The 18,389-nt window shown below is 67.7% G+C and overlaps 3 protein-coding genes across 9 annotated transcripts; 2 read left to right on the forward strand and 1 right to left on the reverse strand.

Annotated features, from left to right (window-relative positions):
• Positions 1-932: 932 nt before the first annotated feature.
• Positions 933-5,184, reverse strand: REEP6 (receptor accessory protein 6). Of its 2 annotated transcripts, XM_044255464.1 has the most exons (6): positions 5,033-5,184; positions 2,129-2,222; positions 1,908-2,046; positions 1,441-1,609; positions 1,214-1,276; positions 933-1,047 (listed from the first exon to the last, which is right to left on the reverse strand). In XM_044255464.1, the coding sequence occupies exons 1-6, from the start codon at positions 5,145-5,147 to the stop codon at positions 1,010-1,012; spliced, it is 618 nt and encodes a 205-aa protein (XP_044111399.1). In that variant the 5' UTR covers positions 5,148-5,184; the 3' UTR covers positions 933-1,009. The 2 variants fall into 2 exon arrangements, with proteins under 2 accessions (XP_044111399.1, XP_044111400.1); XM_044255465.1 differs by lacking the exon at positions 1,214-1,276.
• Positions 5,185-6,043: 859 nt separating this feature from the next.
• Positions 6,044-12,737, forward strand: PCSK4 (proprotein convertase subtilisin/kexin type 4). Of its 5 annotated transcripts, none has more exons than XM_044254685.1 (15): positions 6,044-6,238; positions 6,484-6,588; positions 7,999-8,091; positions 8,168-8,296; positions 8,383-8,459; positions 8,561-8,649; positions 8,772-8,944; positions 9,047-9,259; positions 10,311-10,411; positions 10,490-10,593; positions 10,666-10,783; positions 10,958-11,179; positions 11,356-11,480; positions 11,748-11,870; positions 12,007-12,737. In XM_044254685.1, the coding sequence occupies exons 1-15, from the start codon at positions 6,044-6,046 to the stop codon at positions 12,477-12,479; spliced, it is 2,340 nt and encodes a 779-aa protein (XP_044110620.1). In that variant the 3' UTR covers positions 12,480-12,737. The 5 variants fall into 5 exon arrangements, with proteins under 5 accessions (XP_044110620.1, XP_044110621.1, XP_044110622.1 ...); XM_044254686.1 differs by having other exon boundaries at positions 10,961-11,179; XM_044254687.1 differs by having other exon boundaries at positions 11,000-11,179.
• A 1,916-nt stretch (positions 12,738-14,653) lies between these two features.
• On the forward strand, positions 14,654-17,946 carry C6H19orf25 (chromosome 6 C19orf25 homolog). Of its 2 annotated transcripts, none has more exons than XM_044254691.1 (3): positions 14,654-14,679; positions 14,964-15,095; positions 16,356-17,946. In XM_044254691.1, exons 2-3 carry the CDS (start codon positions 14,966-14,968, stop codon positions 16,580-16,582), a joined length of 357 nt encoding a protein of 118 aa, XP_044110626.1. In that variant the 5' UTR covers positions 14,654-14,679; positions 14,964-14,965; the 3' UTR covers positions 16,583-17,946. The 2 variants fall into 2 exon arrangements, with proteins under 2 accessions (XP_044110626.1, XP_044110625.1); XM_044254690.1 differs by lacking the exon at positions 14,654-14,679 and adding an exon at positions 14,732-14,777.
• Positions 17,947-18,389: the final 443 nt, after the last annotated feature.

Genomic DNA, 18,389 nt, shown 5'->3' on the forward strand with positions numbered 1-18,389 from the left:
GGGGCTCCAGGTGCCCGCAGCGGCCAAGGGCTTGGTGATTCTCTTCCTTCGCCTGCCCCGAGACACCCCCAGCCCTGACTGGCTTCTCCTGGATCCGCGCCCTGAGCGAGGGCTTGTCCACCCATCCTCTCCCCACTGTCCTCCGGGAGCCTCCTTGGCCACACGCGGGTGGGCGTGGCTGTCCCACCTCCGGTTCCTCAAGTGAGCAGAGCCCAGATGGGGCCACCCCGCGTCCGCTCGGCCCTGGCCGGGGTCTCCACCCACCCCAATGGCAGGCACGGCGCTGGGACCAAGGGCCAGACCAGGTCGGTCCGGGGAGCTTTATTGAGCCCTCGCTAGCAGGCGAGGTGTCTCAGCCTCCAGCAGTGTTGCAGGCACCGCAGCGGGGGTCCGGGGTGGGTCCAGTGGCAGGTGACCTCCGTGCTGGACTCGGAGGTGGCCTCCAGAGAGGACTCGGATGGGCCGGAGACGGGCAACTCGGTGTCCGAGCTGCTGCCGTTGGACTGCGCCGAGGGCTCCTTCTCCTGCTGACCGCCGGACTGGGAGGACTCGGGGGCCGGGTCCCCGGGCCCCTCTGAGGCTTTGGTGGGGGGCTGCGTGGGGACGGTGGTGCCGCTGGGGGACTGCACGGCGGCGGGGGCCTGGCTGGAGGAGGGGCTGGGGCGCAGCACGGTGGAGCCTGAGGCCTCGGGGGCCGTCTGGGCGTGGCCCGAGGAGGTGACAGGTGGCCGGGGCTGCTGCTGGCTGGCAGCCCGGGGTCGCTGGCTGGAGGAGCTGGCCCGCGACCGCGGCTGGCCCCGGGACTTGCCAGGCAGCCGGGAGGCGCTGGCTGGGGAGCGCCGCGGGGACGGGCCGAAGGTGGTGCGTGAGGGGGCCGGCTTGCTCCCGGACGAGGGGCTGGTGGAGGGTCCCACCCGGGAGTGCGCCGAGGAATCCGTGGACGACTTGGGCTGGCGTGTGCCCCCCAGCTCGCCAGCCGGCAGCTGTGTGGACACGCTAGGCGAGGCCTTCACTTGTCCTTCTGGAGCAGACTCACGCTTGCTTTGGCTGCGAAGAGACCGGCCACGGGGGTGAGGCAGGCCTGGCTGCACCTGCAGGCCCGGGGCGGGGGCGGGGGCCGTCGCCCCATCCCCCACGGGGCCAGCTAGCTACAGGGCAGGCCGTGCGGCACCTGCACAGGCCCCGCGTCCCGGGGTGGGGGGCGGCTACGTACGGTCAGCTCCCAGGGCAGCTGTGGGGGTGACGAGAGCCCGGCCGCGGGCCAGGGTCTGCAGCACTGGTTCCCGAAAGCGAATGAGAGAGAGGCTGACAGTGAGGGGCTGGAGCCGGAGGGAGGCCGGTCGCGGGGGGGGGGGGGCGGCAGAGGAGGGCAGGAGTGCGACCGAGCAGGGGTGGCGGGGCCGGGAGAGATGGACAGCCCCGCGCCCAGGGAGCACGCACCGTCCCGGGTTATTCCCGCTGCCACGTCCAGAGCTCGCCCGCTGAACTCTCTCACGACGCTGTCCACGGCCTCGTGGTGCTTTAGAAAGAGCGGACGAATGGCGCGATGATACAGCATGTGCGCCCCGTTCCACGGCCCCGGGATCATGCAGAACAACAGGAAGGCGCACTGCGGGCACAGGGCGAGCGTTACACTCTGTGACCCTCAGGCACGGGTCCGGACCTCGCCCGTCGGACACCCTCGGGGACGGCCCGGACCTCCCCCGTCGGACACCCCTTGGGCACGGGCCTGGACCTCCCCCGTCGGACACCCTCGGGGACGGCCCGGACCTCCCCCGTCGGACACCCCTTGGGCACGGGCCTGGACCTCCCCCATCGGACGGGCCGACTTCCTCAGACAGGGGGCTGAGTCTCCCCATCGCACCCCAGGAGGCGGCACAGTCCCGGGTGGTTCCGGGGGCCCCCACCTTGCCCGCGTAGTAGAAAGGGAACCAGGACAGGAGTAGATCGCTGAAGAACTCGGCCAGCCCGAACAGGCCGTACACCACCCAGTAGGTGAGCCACACAGTGTCGTCGTCTTTGCTTGGGCTCTCGATGGCTTTGATTCTGGCGGAGGTGGGCAGAGTCAGGGGCGATCCACAGCCCCCAACGGCCCCTCCCCGGCCACGGACAGCCAGCGGGCACTCACGAAGCATATGCTGGGTACACAAAGCCGATTACATTGCACAGTAGAGACGCCCCGAAGCCGAAGAGGAGATACAGGCTGAGGAGAGTGGCGGCCCCTGCGGAAGAGACGGTGTGGGCGGGCGGCACCTCCGCGCTGCGCCCCGGGGCCCTCAGCCGCCGCCTGGCCCCACCGACCCAGTCGGCAACAACCACGCTCCCAGAAGCCTCAGGGGCCCCTCCAGGATGTGTCTGCTGCCCCTGCAGCCCCCGGATGACCCCCACCACGCCCTGAGCCCCATGTTCTGTGTCTGTAACCACTTATCCGGTCAGTCTGTCCCCAACCTCCGGACTGTGAGCTCCCCAAGGGCAGGCGGGGACCTTGGCCCTGACAGGTAGAACGGCCGCCCAGTAAACGTTTGTTGAATGAATGTGTGACCATCTGCCACTGTAGCTGCTTACTCCAGGTCCTGTGGGACCGGGGGGCACAAGGGCCAAGCATGTGAATGTAGGGATGGGAGGAAAACCTAAAAAAAAGGCCGCTCTGCCAGTAAGGCCTGATTCCCGGGGAGCAGAGAAAGGCAACATTTGTAACTCGGATCTCAGCAGAGCTTTTTGTCTCCACCCCTGCAGACAATCCGGGAGGGATCATCTTCTGTGGGGGCGTCCTGGGCATTGGGGGTCTGAGCAGCATCCCTGGCCCCACCCCTTCGGTGCCAGGAGAACCCATGTCATGTCCCCAGACATCGCCCAGTGTCCTGAGGGGGACAGCTGGGCCCCGTGTGAGGACCCTTCTCTGAGTAGGAGACAGCTAAGCACAGCAGAGTGCCCCGGGCCCCGGAGAGCCCTCTGCTTTCCCACCTACCACGTGACACCAAGCAAGTCTCGCGGCCTGGAGCCTCAGTTTCTCCAGCTGTCAAAGGGGCAGTCATGGCCCTGCCTCCCAGGGTTGCCATGGGGAGAGCTAAATACCATTCCACAGAGGGCCGGCACCTCTAGGCACACAAGCACATTCCCAGCGATGAGAAATGAGAACTTCGGGAAAACACTGTTAGGGGAGCGGGGGGCCAGGAGCGCGTAATGGCACATACCGCGCTTATTAAGTGCTTCGTGGGACAGGTCCCAGCAGTTCCCTGCTGTGGCTCGTGGGCCAGAACAACATGGGAAGCTGGGAAGTGAGGCCCAAGGTCACGCACAGAGCCTGCCTCCCCCCCAGGCTGTTATCTGCAGAGACAGAGGTCACTGGGGTACCAAAGGCCAGAGTCCCGTCCCCGGCCCCCCGCCTTCCCTCCACCTGCATTAGTCTTTATCCCCAGGGCCTGGGGTCAGGAGCAGGAGGGGAGCCTCCCCAGTGGAGGAGTCACTGGTCACTGCCTCCTCTGGGTCTCCTCCTTTGTGATCTGGGCTGGGGATTTGATTGTTTGGGGCGGCTGGGGTTCAAGAGTTCCCAGGCCTGGATGAGGGGAAACGGCTAGGTGGGGCGGAGCGGCTTTCCTAGGGCACCTGTCCCCTCCATCCCTTTTCCTGCAGCCTCAGCAATGGGCAGGTGACCTTGGACACAGGAGGAGGGCACAGCCCCAGAGCTCAGCAACAGATGGGGCTTGGGGGTGGGGCGGTGAGGGAGGGCTGGATGCTCAGGACTGGGCAGGTGGCAGAGGCGGCCTCCGGCAAAGCCTCGAACCCTCTGGGCCTCAGTTTCCTCCCTGTGACTCCCAACCTCCCCACGGGCCCCTCCCCGGTGCTCTATGACCTAAATTTCCTGCCCACGGGTACCAAGGGTGTGGAAAGTCGGCAGAGAAGTCAGGGCCTGCTTCCAGGGTCAGGTTCCTGGCTGTGCCAACATGGTTGGGGACAATGGTTGGGGCAGTAAATGTGGCCCTTTCCCCGGCTGCCGGGCACGGGAACACCCCCCGCTGAGGGCAACAGAAGGAAAGAAGCCCCCGCGGATCTGCACACGTAAGGTGCTCAAAATATATACCCCTGTCCTCACCCAAGCCCCCTGTCAGGTCTGGACAAAGTGTCCCTGTGGCCCATTCCAGGGGGGCTTCCTGGAAGAGGTGGAAGCACTGGCGGGCCTGGAACACGGAAAAAGAGGGGAGGAAGGCATTTAAGGAGTGCTTGCTAGACAGTCTGGGAGCCTGCCTGGGGCCACCTAAGGTCACTGAGGAAGAAAGGAAGAGGCTTTACTGGGCTGGAGAAGCTGGACCATCAGCCAGGCTACTCCATCCCAGGATGGTCCCTTACAGGCCGGAGCAGCCGGACCCCGTCTCTAGGGTCCCCCCTCCAGTATTTCTCCAACTCTACCTCCGCAGTCAAACTACCCAGCTCAACTATCCACGCACAGTGGGCCGGAGCCGTTGGGGAGGAGAGGGAGAGGGCAGGCCAAGGGGGGGTACTGGCAGGAAAACAATGGAGGGAGGAGAGAGGGGAGGGACCCTTCCCCTCCTGGCCTGGAGCAGCATCCTTCTCGAAAAAATGAGAAAACGGTAAGATCTCTAACTTGCTGGGACCTGGGTTGTGGCAAGACTCCCAGGGCACTGGCTGCCTCCCCCAGGGCATACAGAGCAACTGGAAGAACCGGACTTTGGCCTGGCGGTCACCCAGGGCCACCAGGTAAGGGGCAGCAACGGCCTCCAGACCCGAGGATGGGAGTGGAGGTAATTCAGGGGCCGAGAGAGGGGGTGACACTAGCCCGAGGTCGCACTGCGGGGCAGGGGAGAGGTCGCAGGTGGAGGCAAAGGGGTCCACGACCCCTCCCCAGGATCTCCGTCTCCCTGCGGGGGCAGTGGGGTGCGCCGCGCCGTCGGAGCCCCGACCCCGCAGAAGGCGCCAGCCGGAAAGGGTCAGGTCCGGGACCCAGGTGCCCCAGGACCTCAATGTGCCCGATGGTGAAATGGGGCAACGGCCCCCAGCGCCCCGGACGGCTCACCCGCGGCCAAGTACCGCTTGTCGACACCTGTCTTGGCTTCGAGAGCCCCTAGCGCTTCGGTGGCCAAGTTCCTCTGTTCCAGAAGGCGCTCGAAGCGCTGCCGCAGGCCGTCCATGGCACCGGCGGGCCCGGGGCTGGCAGCCCGAGCTCGACCGCTGCCCCGCGCACCGGCCCCGCAGCGCGCGTGCCGCCTTCCCCAGGCGCGAGCAGCTCGGCTCCGCCCCCGGGCTGGTCTCCGCCCCCGAGATGGTCTCCGCCCCCTGCCCCCCGCTCTGGCCAATGGGAGGGCAGGGCGGACAAAGGAGGTGGGGCCTGCCCCGTCTCCCCTGCCGCATGGCCCTCTGGCGGGCCGCGGCCGCGGCCGCCGCGACTCCGGGAGAAGGGGGCGGGGCCCGGAGGCAGAGGGTGCCGATTGGCGGAGCGGGGGCGGGACGTAGAGGATTGGAGGGGCGGGGTCATGGCCGGGGATTATTGGCTGAGCCGTCGTGGGGGCGGAGCTGGTGGGAGGACCCAGAGAAAGACCAGAGCTGATTGGCGAGAAGAGGGGAGGGGCGGGGCTGATCATAAAGGAGGAGGCCCAGAATCTCAGGGCAGGGGGATGGGACGGAGCTAAATTCAGGAGGCGGGACTTACTGGGAAGAACAAGTCCGGTTGGACGGGGCAGGAGGCAGGGCTGATTCAAGAGGGAGGGGTGTGCAAGAAAGTGGGAGGAGCCAGACAAAGGGGCGTGCCCAAGGCTAGCAACGGGGAAGCAGGTCCTCTTGGTCGGAAGATTTGGTCACTGTCCAAATCGGGGAGACCGAGGGTCCGGAGGGCTTAGGTCTGCGGGAGACGCGGGCGGGCGTAGGTCCCCCCCGACCTCGGGCGGATCTTCGCGCTCCTCAAGGGGGAGCCGCAAGGCCCTCTGGGAGTTGAAGCCTTCCAGGGGTTGCTATGGCCTCGGGGGCGGGGCGGGCGCCTGGGCCTGGGAGGGGCTTTCGGAGGCCCCGGCCCGGCCCCGCCCCCGCCGCCATGCGGCCCGCCCGGACTGCGCTCTGGCTGCGCCTTGCAGTGGCCCTGGGCCTGGCCCTCGTTGGCCCCCTGCCTGTGGGGTGGTCCTCGGCCCGGGCCCCCATCTATGTCAGCAGCTGGGCCGTGCGGGTGTCCCAGGGTTACCGGGAGGCCGAGCGCCTGGCGCGCAAATTCGGCTTCGTCAACCTGGGGCAGGTGGGTAGGACCCCAAAGAACAGGAGGGCCGGGGCTGGACCACCCTGGAGCCCGGAGATGGGAGGGCTACCCAAGAGGTCAAGAACCCCCGCAGCCCACCCTCGCCTCGACCAGCTTTAGATCCTGGGACCTCCGGAGGGCACCTGGCTGGGGGAGGTCGCAAGCAAGAAGTGTGGGCCACTGTCCTGGGGGGCTCCCTCTCGGAGCCAGGTGCCATGGTTGCGGATGCTTCCCCACGTTCCCAGATCTTTCCTGACGGGCAGTACTACCACCTGCGGCACCGGGGCGTGGTCCAGCAGTCCCTGACCCCACACTGGGGCCATCGCCTGCGCCTAAAGAAAGACCCCAAGGTGAGCCTGGCCTGGGGGCCTTGGCCACCTCCTGTTACTCAAGTCACCTGCTCTCTCTTGAGTCTGGGTTTCCACTTGGTGTCCCCTTCCCCCCGCCTGTGGACAGCAACGGGTTCCCAAGGGGTGCTGTGCTCACCTCAGGGCCCGGCCCGCTGTCCACGTTCCTTGTTGCCCCCCCCCACTCCCCTCCTCTATCTCACCCTGAAAGATCAAGATTCCTCTGTACTCCATAAAGACAGCAGGTACCATGGGAAGGGAAGTGGCCCTTTTTAGGACAGAAGCAACGGCTCCAGAGTAGGAATCCTGCCTGAAGTCATCCAGCGAGACTGTGAGAGGCTCAGAGGGGTGCCAGGTTGGGGAGTTGGGGGCCGGGGCTGAGTCTGCAAAGCCTCAGGAGACTTGCTGGGGTGCGGGCTGGGCCCCGGGGCTGATCAGCAGGGAGGCAAGAGGCTCTGTACTTGAAACCCACTGGGAGCATTGGGGACAGAAGTTGCTGTTTCCAGATGGGGTTTGCCAATGCACTGGATTTGGGGGACAGAGAGAAATCAGGGGGCCAGCTTCCAAGTCTGAAGCTGGGCAGACGGGGAGACGATTGCCCCATCACTGAGATGGGGGTGAGGGCACGTGAACTGGTTTTGGGGGGTGGGAGAGCAGCAAGGTGGAAGGAAGGGCAGAGGTCTGAGGAACAGTCTGGGCCAGGCAGAACAGCATGGGCAAAGGTCCCAGGGTGAGGGAGCCACTGTGGCTGTAGCAGAGGGAAGCTGGTGAGGGCCAGGTAAAGCAGAGCTTTGTGGTCCCTGGAGGGGGGCAGCATGGGAGGGTCTCAGCAGGGGTGATGCTACAGTGTTGTAGAGAGGGAGGAGAGCAGAGAGGGAAGCAGGGAGGAGGCAGGTATGCTCATCCAGGGATGTCTTGCAAGGGATGGGAAGGAGTAGTAGAAATGGCCACTATGGGGCTGGGGGGAGATGGGCAGGTCTTGGGCAGAAGGATCTAGAACAGGGACTAGGAAAGGGGCAGGCTTGGACTTAAAAAGCAGTAGCCACATGTCAGTGAGCCCAGGGGACTGGTGATCTGAGGACCTTGGTCCTCTCTGCAGGCAGAGCCCCAGGCACGTGGGGACCCTAGAGAATAGCCTCAGCAGACACAAGGTCCCAGGTCCTGTCCAACACCATGAGGGACCCAGCACAGGCGGTGGACAGTTGGGACACATCCCACCAAGCTGTGGCCCCACCAGCGATCTCCCCTTGGAGGACCTGGGGGCGAGGCCCGTCCGCCGTAGAAGCAGCCCCAGGCCCTCTGGCCGGGGATCGGTGGGACAGACGGGGAGGGGCAGGGCCCCAGAAGGGGCATGGGTGGAGGGTGGCTGGCTTCTGGGGTCCGGCAGCCCCTGCAGTGTGCATCCGCCTCCAGGTGCAGTGGTTCGAGCAGCAGACGCTGCGGCGGCGGGTGAAGCGCTCGGTGGTGGTACCCACAGACCCCTGGTTCCCCAAGCAGTGGTACATGGTGAGGCGGCTGGGCTGGGGGGCTGGGTGGGGTGGGGCCAGAGCGCCCCTGACCCCAGTGTACCCGCCTCACACAGAACAACAAGGTGCAGCCGGACCTGAACATCCTGCAGGCCTGGAGCCAGGGGCTGTCGGGGCAGGGCGTTGTGGTCTCTGTCCTGGACGACGGCATCGAGAAGGACCACCCGGACCTCTGGGCCAACTACGTGAGGCTGTGGGGTCCGGTGTGCAGGGGTGGAGGCTGCCCCAGGTCCCACAGCCCCCGTCCCTCATGTCCCCACTGCGCCCCCAGGACCCCCTGGCCAGCTATGACTTCAATGACTATGACCCAGACCCCCAGCCGCGATACACGCCCAGTGATGAGAACCGGTGAGCCTGGCACCCTCCGGGGTGTGAGGGCAGGCAGCCCCCGGTGCCTGGCGGGAGCCGGTGGGGGGCTGTAACGGGCTCCCCTCTCGCCTTGGCACCAGGCACGGGACCCGCTGTGCTGGGGAGGTGGCAGCCATAGCAAACAACGGGTTCTGCGGCACGGGCGTCGCCTACAATGCCCGCATCGGAGGTACGCGGGGTCTGGCTCGTGCCCCCGGGGAGGCACCGCTGGGGGATACGGGCCGCCAGGGGTGGGGGTGCGGTGGGACCCTCCCCGAGGCCTGACGCCCCGTCCCGCGGCCGCCCGCGCAGGCGTGCGCATGCTGGACGGCACCATCACGGACGTTATCGAGGCTCAGTCGCTGAGCCTGCAGCCGCAGCACATCCACATCTACAGCGCCAGCTGGGGCCCCGAGGACGACGGCCGCACCGTGGACGGCCCCGGCATCCTCACCCGGGAGGCCTTCAGGCGCGGCGTGACCAAGGTGAGCGCACCCCGGGGCCTCGGGGCCTCGGCGGGCCTGGGCGGGCCTGGGCCTGCTCTCCAGGCCGACGCCCCCAGCCCGGTCCCCCGTCCCTGTGTGCAGGGCCGTGGTGGGCTGGGCACGCTCTTCGTCTGGGCGTCGGGCAACGGCGGCCTGCACTATGACAACTGCAACTGTGACGGCTACACCAACAGCATCCACACGCTCTCGGTGGGCAGCACCACCCGGCACGGCCGCGTGCCCTGGTACAGCGAGGCCTGCGCCTCTACGCTGACCACCACGTACAGCAGCGGCGTGGCCGCCGACCCGCAGATCGTGAGTGCCCTGCTGGGTCTCCTCCCTCCCCGCCTGTCCCCTGCCCCCTCCCCGCCTGTCCCCTGCCCCCTTCCCGCCTGTCCCCTGTCCCCTCCCCGCCCTGTCCCCTGCCCCCTCCCCGCCTGTCCCCTGCCACCCTCCCCGCCTGTCCCCTGCCCCCCTCCCCGCCTGTCCCCTGCCCCCTCCCCGCCTATCCCCTGCCTGTCCCCCTGCCTGTCCCCTGTCCCCTCCCCACCTAGCCCCTGTCCCCTACCCGCCTGTCCCCTGCCCCCTCCCCGTCTGTCCCCTGCCCCCTCCCCGCCTGTCCCCTGCCTGTCCCCTGCCCCCTCCCCGCCTGTCCCCTGCCCCCTCCCTGCCTGTCCCCTGCCACCCTCCCCGCCTGGCCCCTGTCCCTCCCCGCCTGTCCCCTGCCCCCTCCCCGCCTGTCCCCTGCCCCCTCCCCGCCTATCCCCTGTCCCCCTCCCCGCCTGTCCCCTGCCCCCTCCCCGCCTATCCCCTGTCCCCTCCCCGCCTGTCCCCTGCCTGTCCCCTGCCCCCTCCCCACCTGTCCCCTGCCTGTCCCCTGCCTATCCCGTCCCCTCCCCGCCTGTCCCCTGCCTGTCCCCTGCCCCCTCCCCGCCTGTCCCCTGCCTGTCCCCTGTCCCCTTCCCGCCTGTCCCCTGCCCCCTCCCCGCCTATCCCCTGCCCCCTCCCTGCCTGTCCCCTGCCTGTCCCCTGCCACCCTCCCCGCCTGTCCCCTGTCCCCTCCCCGCCTGTCCCCTGCCCCCTCCCCCACGATACTCTCCTCCTTCCTGCATGTTTTTCTCTCCTCCCATTCTACCTGTCCCCTCTCCCCACCTTCCCTCCTGCCCCCCACTTTACCTCCTTCCAAGGCTGCCCTGTGACAGCCCCTCACACGCTCTCCTGTCTCCCAGGCAGGGCCAGCTCCCCCGGTGTGTGACCCGGGGGCCCTCAGGGCCCTATTCTTGGCGGGATCTCCGCGGTACCTTCTCGAACCCAGCCTGGCTTTTCATGTGTACCAGGCCCCCCAAGTACCCCTGTCTGCCCCTAGGTCACCACAGACCTGCACCACCAGTGCACGGACAAACACACGGGCACCTCGGCCTCGGCCCCGCTGGCTGCGGGCATGATCGCCCTGGCTCTGGAGGCCAAGTAGGTGACGGAGGGGCGCCCGCTTCCCGCGCTCTCCCCTCACACGGCCCCAGCTCACCTGCCCTCGCCTGCCCCCAGCCCGTTCTTGACCTGGAGGGACATGCAGCACCTGGTGGTCCGGGCGTCCAGGCCAGCACAGCTCCAGGCTGAGGACTGGAGGACCAACGGCGTAGGGCGCCAAGGTGAGGCAGGGCTGGCTGGAGGGGACTGGGGCGCCGTGCCCGTGGAGAGTGTGTGACCGCCCCTCCGCGCAGTGAGCCACCACTATGGCTACGGGTTGCTGGACGCCAGGCTGCTGGTGGACCTGGCTCGGACGTGGCTGCCTACGCAGCCCCAGCAGAAATGCGCCATCCGGGTCGTACACACCCCCACGTGAGCGCCCTCCTCAGCCGCCCCCGCCCCTGGGCTCGCCCCTCACCTCCCCGCACCTGTCATTGCCCTGGGAGGGGGCTGGTCCCGAGGCCTCTGCTTCCCCATCTATCAGAGGAGAGGGTGGGCCCCTCGAACTGAGCCCAGACCCCGCCTGCTGGCTGCCCATCCCCCCAGCAGGCCCGCAGGAGGGGCCCTCACCCCCCACGCCGCCCCTAGCCCTATCCTGCCGCTGATGCGAGTGAGGAAGAATGTGTCGGCCTGCGCGGGCCGTGCCAACTACATCCGCTCACTGGAGCACGTGCAGGTGCAGCTGTCGCTGTCCTATAGCCGCCGGGGGGACCTGGAGATCTCACTCACCAGCCCCATGGGGACCCGCTCCACGCTCGTGGCCATCAGGTACGGGGGCGGAGGACCGGGCTGGTGGCGAGTGTTCACCGCGGGGTCAGGCCGGGTCTGGGGGGGGCTCTGTGCTGGCTGGACGCCCGGCTCACCACGCCGCCCACTGTGGGAGCCCCCCCAGCCACCAGCCACCAGCACGTGGCCTCCACCCCACACCCTGCCGTCTGTCCCAGACCCTTGGATGTCAGCGGCCAAGGCTACAACAACTGGATCTTCATGTCCACCCACTTCTGGGATGAGGACCCGCAGGGCTTGTGGACTCTGGGCCTGGAAAACAAGGGCTACTATTTCAACACGGGTGAGAGCTACAGGCAGGCTGGGGCCTCGGGCTCTGGGGCCTCCCGGGCACCCCGCTGCTGAGGGGCTCCTGGCAGTCTCCCTGGGAGACTGGGCGGGTGCGTCTGGCGCCGAGTGCGCCCAGTCAGTGGTGCTCAGCCTGGGCGCCATGGGGGTCGGGGACTCCAGCTTGGGGTCGGGGGGCTGGGGAGAGGGGCCCAAAAGGGCAGGTCCAGGTGGCCAACAGCCTCTCCCCCTCCTCCCCGTGCCCACCGCAACCCCTGCCCAGGGACGCTGTACCGCTACACGCTGCTGCTCTACGGGACGGCCGAGGACATGACCGCGCGGCCCTCCGGCCCCCAGGTGACCAGCAGCGCGTGTGTGCAGCGGGACACGGAGGGGCTGTGCCAGGGTGAGTGCCTGGCGGGGCCCGGCCTGCCTGCTGGGAGGCGGCAGCAGTGGGCAGTGTGCGTGTGCAGCCTGGGAAGGGATGGCAGCTGGGCGACGGGCCTCGGCCTCATGCCCCCGTGTATGTGTCCCCCGTACAGAATGCCACAGCCCCTCCTACATCCTGGGCCACCTCTGCCTGGCCTACTGCCCTCCAAGGTACTTCAGCCACACCCAGCAGGCAGTGACCCCGGGGCCTGGGCGCTCGGCGACACCCACCCTGCGCATCTGCTCCAGCTGCCACGCCTCCTGCTACACCTGCCGCGGGGGGTCCCCGCTCAACTGCACCACCTGCCCCCCTTCGTACACGCTGGACGAGCTTCGGGGCTCCTGCTCAGGACCTGTCCCTCCCAACAGCACCCCCCAGCCCACTGCAGTGGCCCAGCCCAGCTGCCACCATGGCCAAGCCCAGGCTGCGGTGATGGCCTTGTTGGCCATGGCCTTGGGGTGCCCCTTCCTCTGCAGCATCCTGTCGGGAGGCTGCCTGCCGCCATGGGGGGGCCCCCTCCGTGCCGGGCCTCCCCACCATTGCCACCCCAGGGCCGGCCTCTGGCGGGAACCTAGAGCCATCTGACTAGGGCAGACACAGGCCTGGGCAGGCACCGCTGTCCTGCTCCTTTGCTTCGGACTGGAACCCGGGCTGGGGATGTGAGAGTCTACCCCGAGAAGGCCCTGGGTGACCACAGGGCTCGGGCCAGGGGCGGCCTGTACAGAATCCTGGACCCGAAATGGGCAGGTCCAGGTGAAAGAGAGAGAGAGAAAAGTCTAGTTACACAGTTGGGGGTGGGGGGGGTGGGGCCGAGGTCGGGCTGTGACCACCCTTCCTTCCCAGCCCCAGCAGTGGGTGGGAGGGCGAGGGGATCCAATGATCGGAGTCTCGGGCACCACATCCGACGTCAGAGTTTGCAAATAAAGGTTGATTAGGAGGTACCCAGTCTGCCGTCTCCTTTGGGGCTGGGGCAGGCCCCCGTCCCCTTGGCAGGGTCCGGGTTTCCTCCGAGCCCGCGCGGGAACTGTCCTCTCCCAGACGTCAGGCCCCGGAGGACTCAGCGGTCCGCAGAGGCAAGGGGGTGAGGCCCGCTCGCGGATGGCCAGCTGTGGCAGACTCCACGGGCGGCCTGCCGGGCAGCCTGCTCTTTAACGCCGAGAACTCACCGAAGCGGGCTCTTCAGGGACCATCCCGCTGCTCTCCTGCCCCGCACAGAGGGCCTGGATAGAGATTATCCTCCTTTTCTGCTCCCGAGGGTTGTGGGGAGGCTGGGGAGTTAGTGGCTGGAGGTACGCTGCTCTCGCTCACCTCAAGCTGGATTTCCCCCGCTCCCTGTCCGTGCAGGAGCCTGGTCTGGACGTGTCCCACGCGTGGACTCCCACGGTGTGGCGCCTCCTGGGTCCGCTTCCCTCCCTGAGCGTCGTGGACTCGGGGTCCGTCCCTGGGGCGGCGCATGGCGCCTGGTTCGTGTTCTTGGCCGAGTGGACGGAGGTATTGGGCCGACCCGTCCATCCGTGGAGGCATGTCGGGGCTGTGTCGTGACGCCCACCACTCTTGAGCGTGGGTCCGGGAGTGCTGGGCCTCGTCCTCAGAGCCCTGGTGGCGTCACCTGCACAGCAGCCCTAAGCTTAGCACCTGCTTCACCAAACGTAAGAGCAAGAGAGGGAGTTTTACCCCCGAGCACACGGTAAGTGCCCAAAATATGCCCGCCTGGGGCGGCCGCCCTGGGAATGAAGCAGTTCTGTAAGCCACGGCAGTTGCCACATGACCCAGCAATTCTGCTTCCAGCCTGCGCCCCACCAGCCCCACCAGCTTTACACGGCTCTTCTCAGCAGCGGGATTCAGGTGGGAAAAACCCGAGTGCTCGTTAGTTTGTGGGTGCCCCAACAGGACATGGTCCACGCTCACGCGGAAACACGACTCAGCCACGAGTGTCGGGTGAGGCCCCCCACGTGCGGCGCCGGGGATGGACAGGAGCCCACAACGTGCAGGGAGGGGACTAGACACAGAAGGGCACGCGGGGTGTGAGTCCACGTGTGTGACACGCCCAGACCAGGCTCCTCTGTGGACAGGAAGGGGGCTCGCGGGGGCCGGCGGGAGGCAGGGAATGACCACTGATGAGGACATTGCTTCTTTTTGGGGTGATGGAATGTTCTGGAACTAGACTGTGGTGATGGTTGTACATCTCTCTCAAAACCACGGCCGTACAGTTTAAACGGTGGGTGGGCTGTATGGTACCAGATGACCACGTCCAACAGAGCTGTTGGAAGGCACAGACCCCCCTCTGATCTGAGCTAGTCTTCCCACCCTAGCTGTCAGGGCAGGAGCCCAGGCGGGAAGTTTTAGGGACCAGAGGAGCGACCAGGATGGGATCTAGCAGGCGAGGCGACGCCAACCTGCGTCCAGCGTCCCTGGCCACCTCCCGGTAACCCGCACAGCCGGGGCAGTAACTGGTTCCCACAACAGCCCATGTGGGTTGTGCGCCCTGTCCCCTTTCGGCAGAAAACCGGGACCGGTGTTTTGTGACGCCGCGAGGGGGGCCGGGACAGGACCCCACGCCCACCCGATGCTCTTCCAGGAAACCGCGAGCCGGGGAGGCTGAGGTCGCATACTCCTCGGTCCGATAGAACAGGACGAAGGCCCTCTCTGCGCTCTCCCTTTAAGAGGGGGCGTGGCGAGAGGCGGGCCGGAGCCGGAGGAGGCAGGAAGTGGCCGCGCGAGCCCGGCGGCGGGGCCGCGCTGCGACCGGAAGCGGAAGTGTCTTTTCAGCGGCTCGGGCGGCTTGGTAGGTGCGCCGGGGTGAGGCGGCAGCGGCGCTCGAAAGTTTCGCAGGGAAACTGAGGCAGCGAGGGAGCCGGGAACTGAAACCCCTGGCCCCATGTTGTCGGTCGTCGGGAGGGCCAGAGGCGAAGCGAGTCCGGCGGGGCGGGGCGGGGCGGGGCGGGGCGGGTTCCCCGGGAACGGGGCTCCGGCGGATGTGTAGGAGTTCGTTGGGCGGGAGGAAGGGCCCGGGGAAGGGCGGAGAGGCGGACGGACGTCCCCGTCATCGCCCTCTTCTCTCGCCTCCAGGGATGGGTTCCAAGGCCAAGAAGCGAGTGGTGCTGCCCACGCGCCCGGCGCCCCCCACGGTGGAGCAGATCCTGGAGGACGTGCAGGGTGCGCCCTCCGACGACCCGGTTTTCACCGCGCTGGCCCCGGAAGGTACGGGGACGGAAGGGACGCCCCCGAGACCCCGGCGCAGGGGCAAGGGCGGCGCGGCCCAGCTGCAGCCGGAGCCGCAGCTCCACCGCCGCACCACCCACCCCACCGGCCAGATCGCGCTCGGGCGCGCCCGGCGGCTCGGGGGACGGAGCCGGCTCTGGATCCCGCGCAGCGCGTGGACGTTCAAAGGAAAAGAGGAGATTTTCCTTTTTCACCTGCGGAGGCGAGAATGCGTGGTGACAAGGGACATGGCAGGACGTTGGGGTCTCGGGGCCACGAGGGCGGGTGGGCACAGAGCCGGCGGCTGCCGCGGAGCCGTGCGGGAGGGCCATGGGGCGGCCAGCTGGGCAGCCCCGATGTCTCCACCGGCTTCACGCCTCCCGGCTCCGGCCGGCCCTGGCACGGGGCGGCCCTGGCTCTGACCGGGGTGAGCTTTGTGTTCTGCCCCGTGGCTTCCTGCATTCTTTCGTGAAACTGTCCCGGAGCCCGTCCGGGAGGCGCGGGGCCAGGCCAGCCGCGGGCCGGGGTGCACTCGCCTTCCTCTGGGGGAGACTGTCCCCGCTGTCCCCACGGGTCCGGAAAACACGGACGCGGAGAAGTGCCTGGGGAGCTGAAACAGGACAAGCGCGTGATAGGAAGCACGGGCTGCTTGGCTCCGCGCGGTGCTGCTTCGTGTGCACGAGCCACCCACGGCCGGGGCTGGCTCTGGGTCGGACCCTCCACGAGTTCTGTCTTGGGCGTGGGGGGGCAGTCCCGGGCTGTGCGAGGGCCCTCCAAGGGGCAGCTTGCTTGCAGCCGCGTGTGTCCTGTGGCCTCCCTAGTCCCGACACAGGTGGTGAAGTGGCTTGGTCAAACCCAGTGTCTGCGCCTGTCCCCAGACCCGGGAGCCAGGCCGCCAGAGAGCATCTGGGCGTGTCTCTGGCGACCTGCCGCCCTCGCCGTGTGCCCGCCGGGCCTGTGCTCTTCTGGGAAGCAGGGGGGCGGGAAATGCGCCACCTCCCGGACTGTGGGGTTTCACAAGGTTGCTGGCCGGGGAGGAGGTTTGGGGGGCGCGACCTGGCGTCTGACTTCCAGACCGGGTTGGGAGCCCGCCTGCTCTGTGGTTCCCCCGTGGGGTCGCTTTGCGGGAGTGGAGGCCGATACCCGGGCCGGGCCTCCGCGCACACGCCAGGCTTGTTCTGTGGTCGGTTCCCTCCAGTGGCTTTGCTGAGGGGATGAGCTGTGCCCTCTTGCTGACCCGTGCGCATGTCCCGTCCCCAGACGCTGCAGGCCTCCCCGGGAGGGCGGAGGACTCGGAGGCCCGGCAGGAGCAGCTCTACCAGCAGAGCCAGGCCTACGTGGCCATGAATCAGCGGCTGCAGCAGGCGGGCGACGGGCTGAAGCTCGCATGCGAGCAGCTGCGGCGAGCGGGGGAGGAGCTGGAACGCGAGGTCGGCCAGGTGAAGCAGGTGGCAATGCCCGGCGCCGCAGCTGCCTCCTTGGGCTGAGTGGTCCACCCCTTTGCCCGAGCACCTGCACCCTGGGCAGGGCGCCTCCCGGCTCCCCGTGACTCCTGACCTGGCACAGCTTAGACCCCCGGCCCCTGTGGTCTGGGTGTGTCCCGGTGACCTAGAGAGCCCCGGGCAGACTGAGCTGGTGGGACCCACTGGTGGGACCCACTCTGCTGCCTCTGCCATCTCCACCTCCACCGGAACCACAGGGCCCCCCGGATTCTGCAAGAGGCCGGGGTTAGGGTTCTGTTCCGTCCAGCACAGTGGCTGCGGCTGTGCGCGGAGCCCTTGCCCGGCAGGGCCCAGATGTGAGATGGAGCCTCTGGCAGGTGCCGGCCCTGAGGATCCTGAGCTAAGGTGTGGGCGCTCCCGCGGGGCAGGGTCCCGGTCGGGGTGCGGGACCGGCCTGGGAGCTGCGGGACTGCATCACACGGGGCTTCTGGTCTGGGCCCCATGAGGACAAGCTGGCCCGTCTCCCATGCAAGCCCCTGATGGCTGCTTCCGTCCTGGTAAGCTTTGCCTGTGGGTGTGGGGGCCATGGAGCAGAAGCAGATCTTGAAAAGGGCTTTTCACCCCAAAAGACAGACTTTCGGGAGACCAGAGCAGCAGTGGCTATACGAGGCATCACAGAAGCCATCCACTTGTGGGTGTTCCCCCCGCCCCAGAGCCCCCCGGGTGCAGTCCGCTCGGCCTGGCCCCCTGCGCAGGTCCTTCGGGAGCAGCCACTCTCCTGGGATCTACGGGAGCTCAGGAGCAGCACAGCGGGGCCTGACACCATGACCCTGAGTGTCCCAGAGGGGTTTCTCTTTCCCTGAAGAAGGGGAGCCTGCTTAAGCCCAAGAGTCCCCCAAAACTGGAAACCAGAGCGTACGCCTGGGGGCACAGGTATACAGAGAACCCAGGCGTGGCTCCAGCGTTGGCCGTGGACGTCGTGACCTCCCAGCCCAGGGACCTTCGCCCTTCAGCACCCTTCCGCAGCTGCTAACAGCCCACCTGCCTGGCCCTGGTCTCCAGCCGCTGCCTGACTCCAGGGTCCTGTCTGCTGTGCGGAGCCCCCACTGGGGTCAGGCCGGGACGTGTGCGCTGACCTCCCTGTGCTGCCGTCCTGGGGGCCCGGGTCACACTCCAGCTCTGCCTCTAGGGACCTGTCCAGGGAGGACTTCTGAAAGCTTGTGGTCATGTGCTGGCTCCTGGCGGAGGCCCGTTCGGCAGTCCATACACCGACCCCGGGTGGAGGCCCCTCCCACCCCCCATCCGCTTGCCCTCGGGAAGGGAGCCAGAGGCCATGGGTGCGGTTCAACAGCTTCGTTTTATTAAAGGTGCGGGTGAGCTGCCTGGTTCCACGGCGTCCTCCCACCAGACGATGGCTGTGTGGTGTGGTTAGTGGGTTCGTGGGGGCAGATAGGGCTGTATTTACACGAGTCCCGTACGCTGCGCAGACCGGGCAGAGACACCAGGGGCAGACCCAGACAGCCAGGCTTGGGCTGGAGTGCGTGGCCGCCAGCAGCTGATGAGAGGGGCTGCAGGGGTGAGGTAATGCGGCGCCAGCGGGTGTCCCCGAATTCAGCACCCAGCTGGCAGTGGTGTCCATCTGGCCCTGGGGCCTAAAGTCACAGGCTGGGGGTCCCCGGTATTCCCCTCGGGCTCGCCCCAGGAGTGCTGAAGAGGCACACGGGTCCTTCACGGTCCCCCGGGCCGGTGGCTGGGTTGGTCCTTTGGGTCCTGAGACCTTAGGCCTTCCGCTCCCGACTCAGGTTGATTGTCGGTGACTGCCACGTGCTGCCACCTCCAGGAAGCATGTATC

This window comes from Neovison vison, chromosome 6, assembly GCF_020171115.1.
Source record: "Neovison vison isolate M4711 chromosome 6, ASM_NN_V1, whole genome shotgun sequence".
Taxonomy (NCBI): domain Eukaryota; kingdom Metazoa; phylum Chordata; class Mammalia; order Carnivora; family Mustelidae; genus Neogale; species Neogale vison.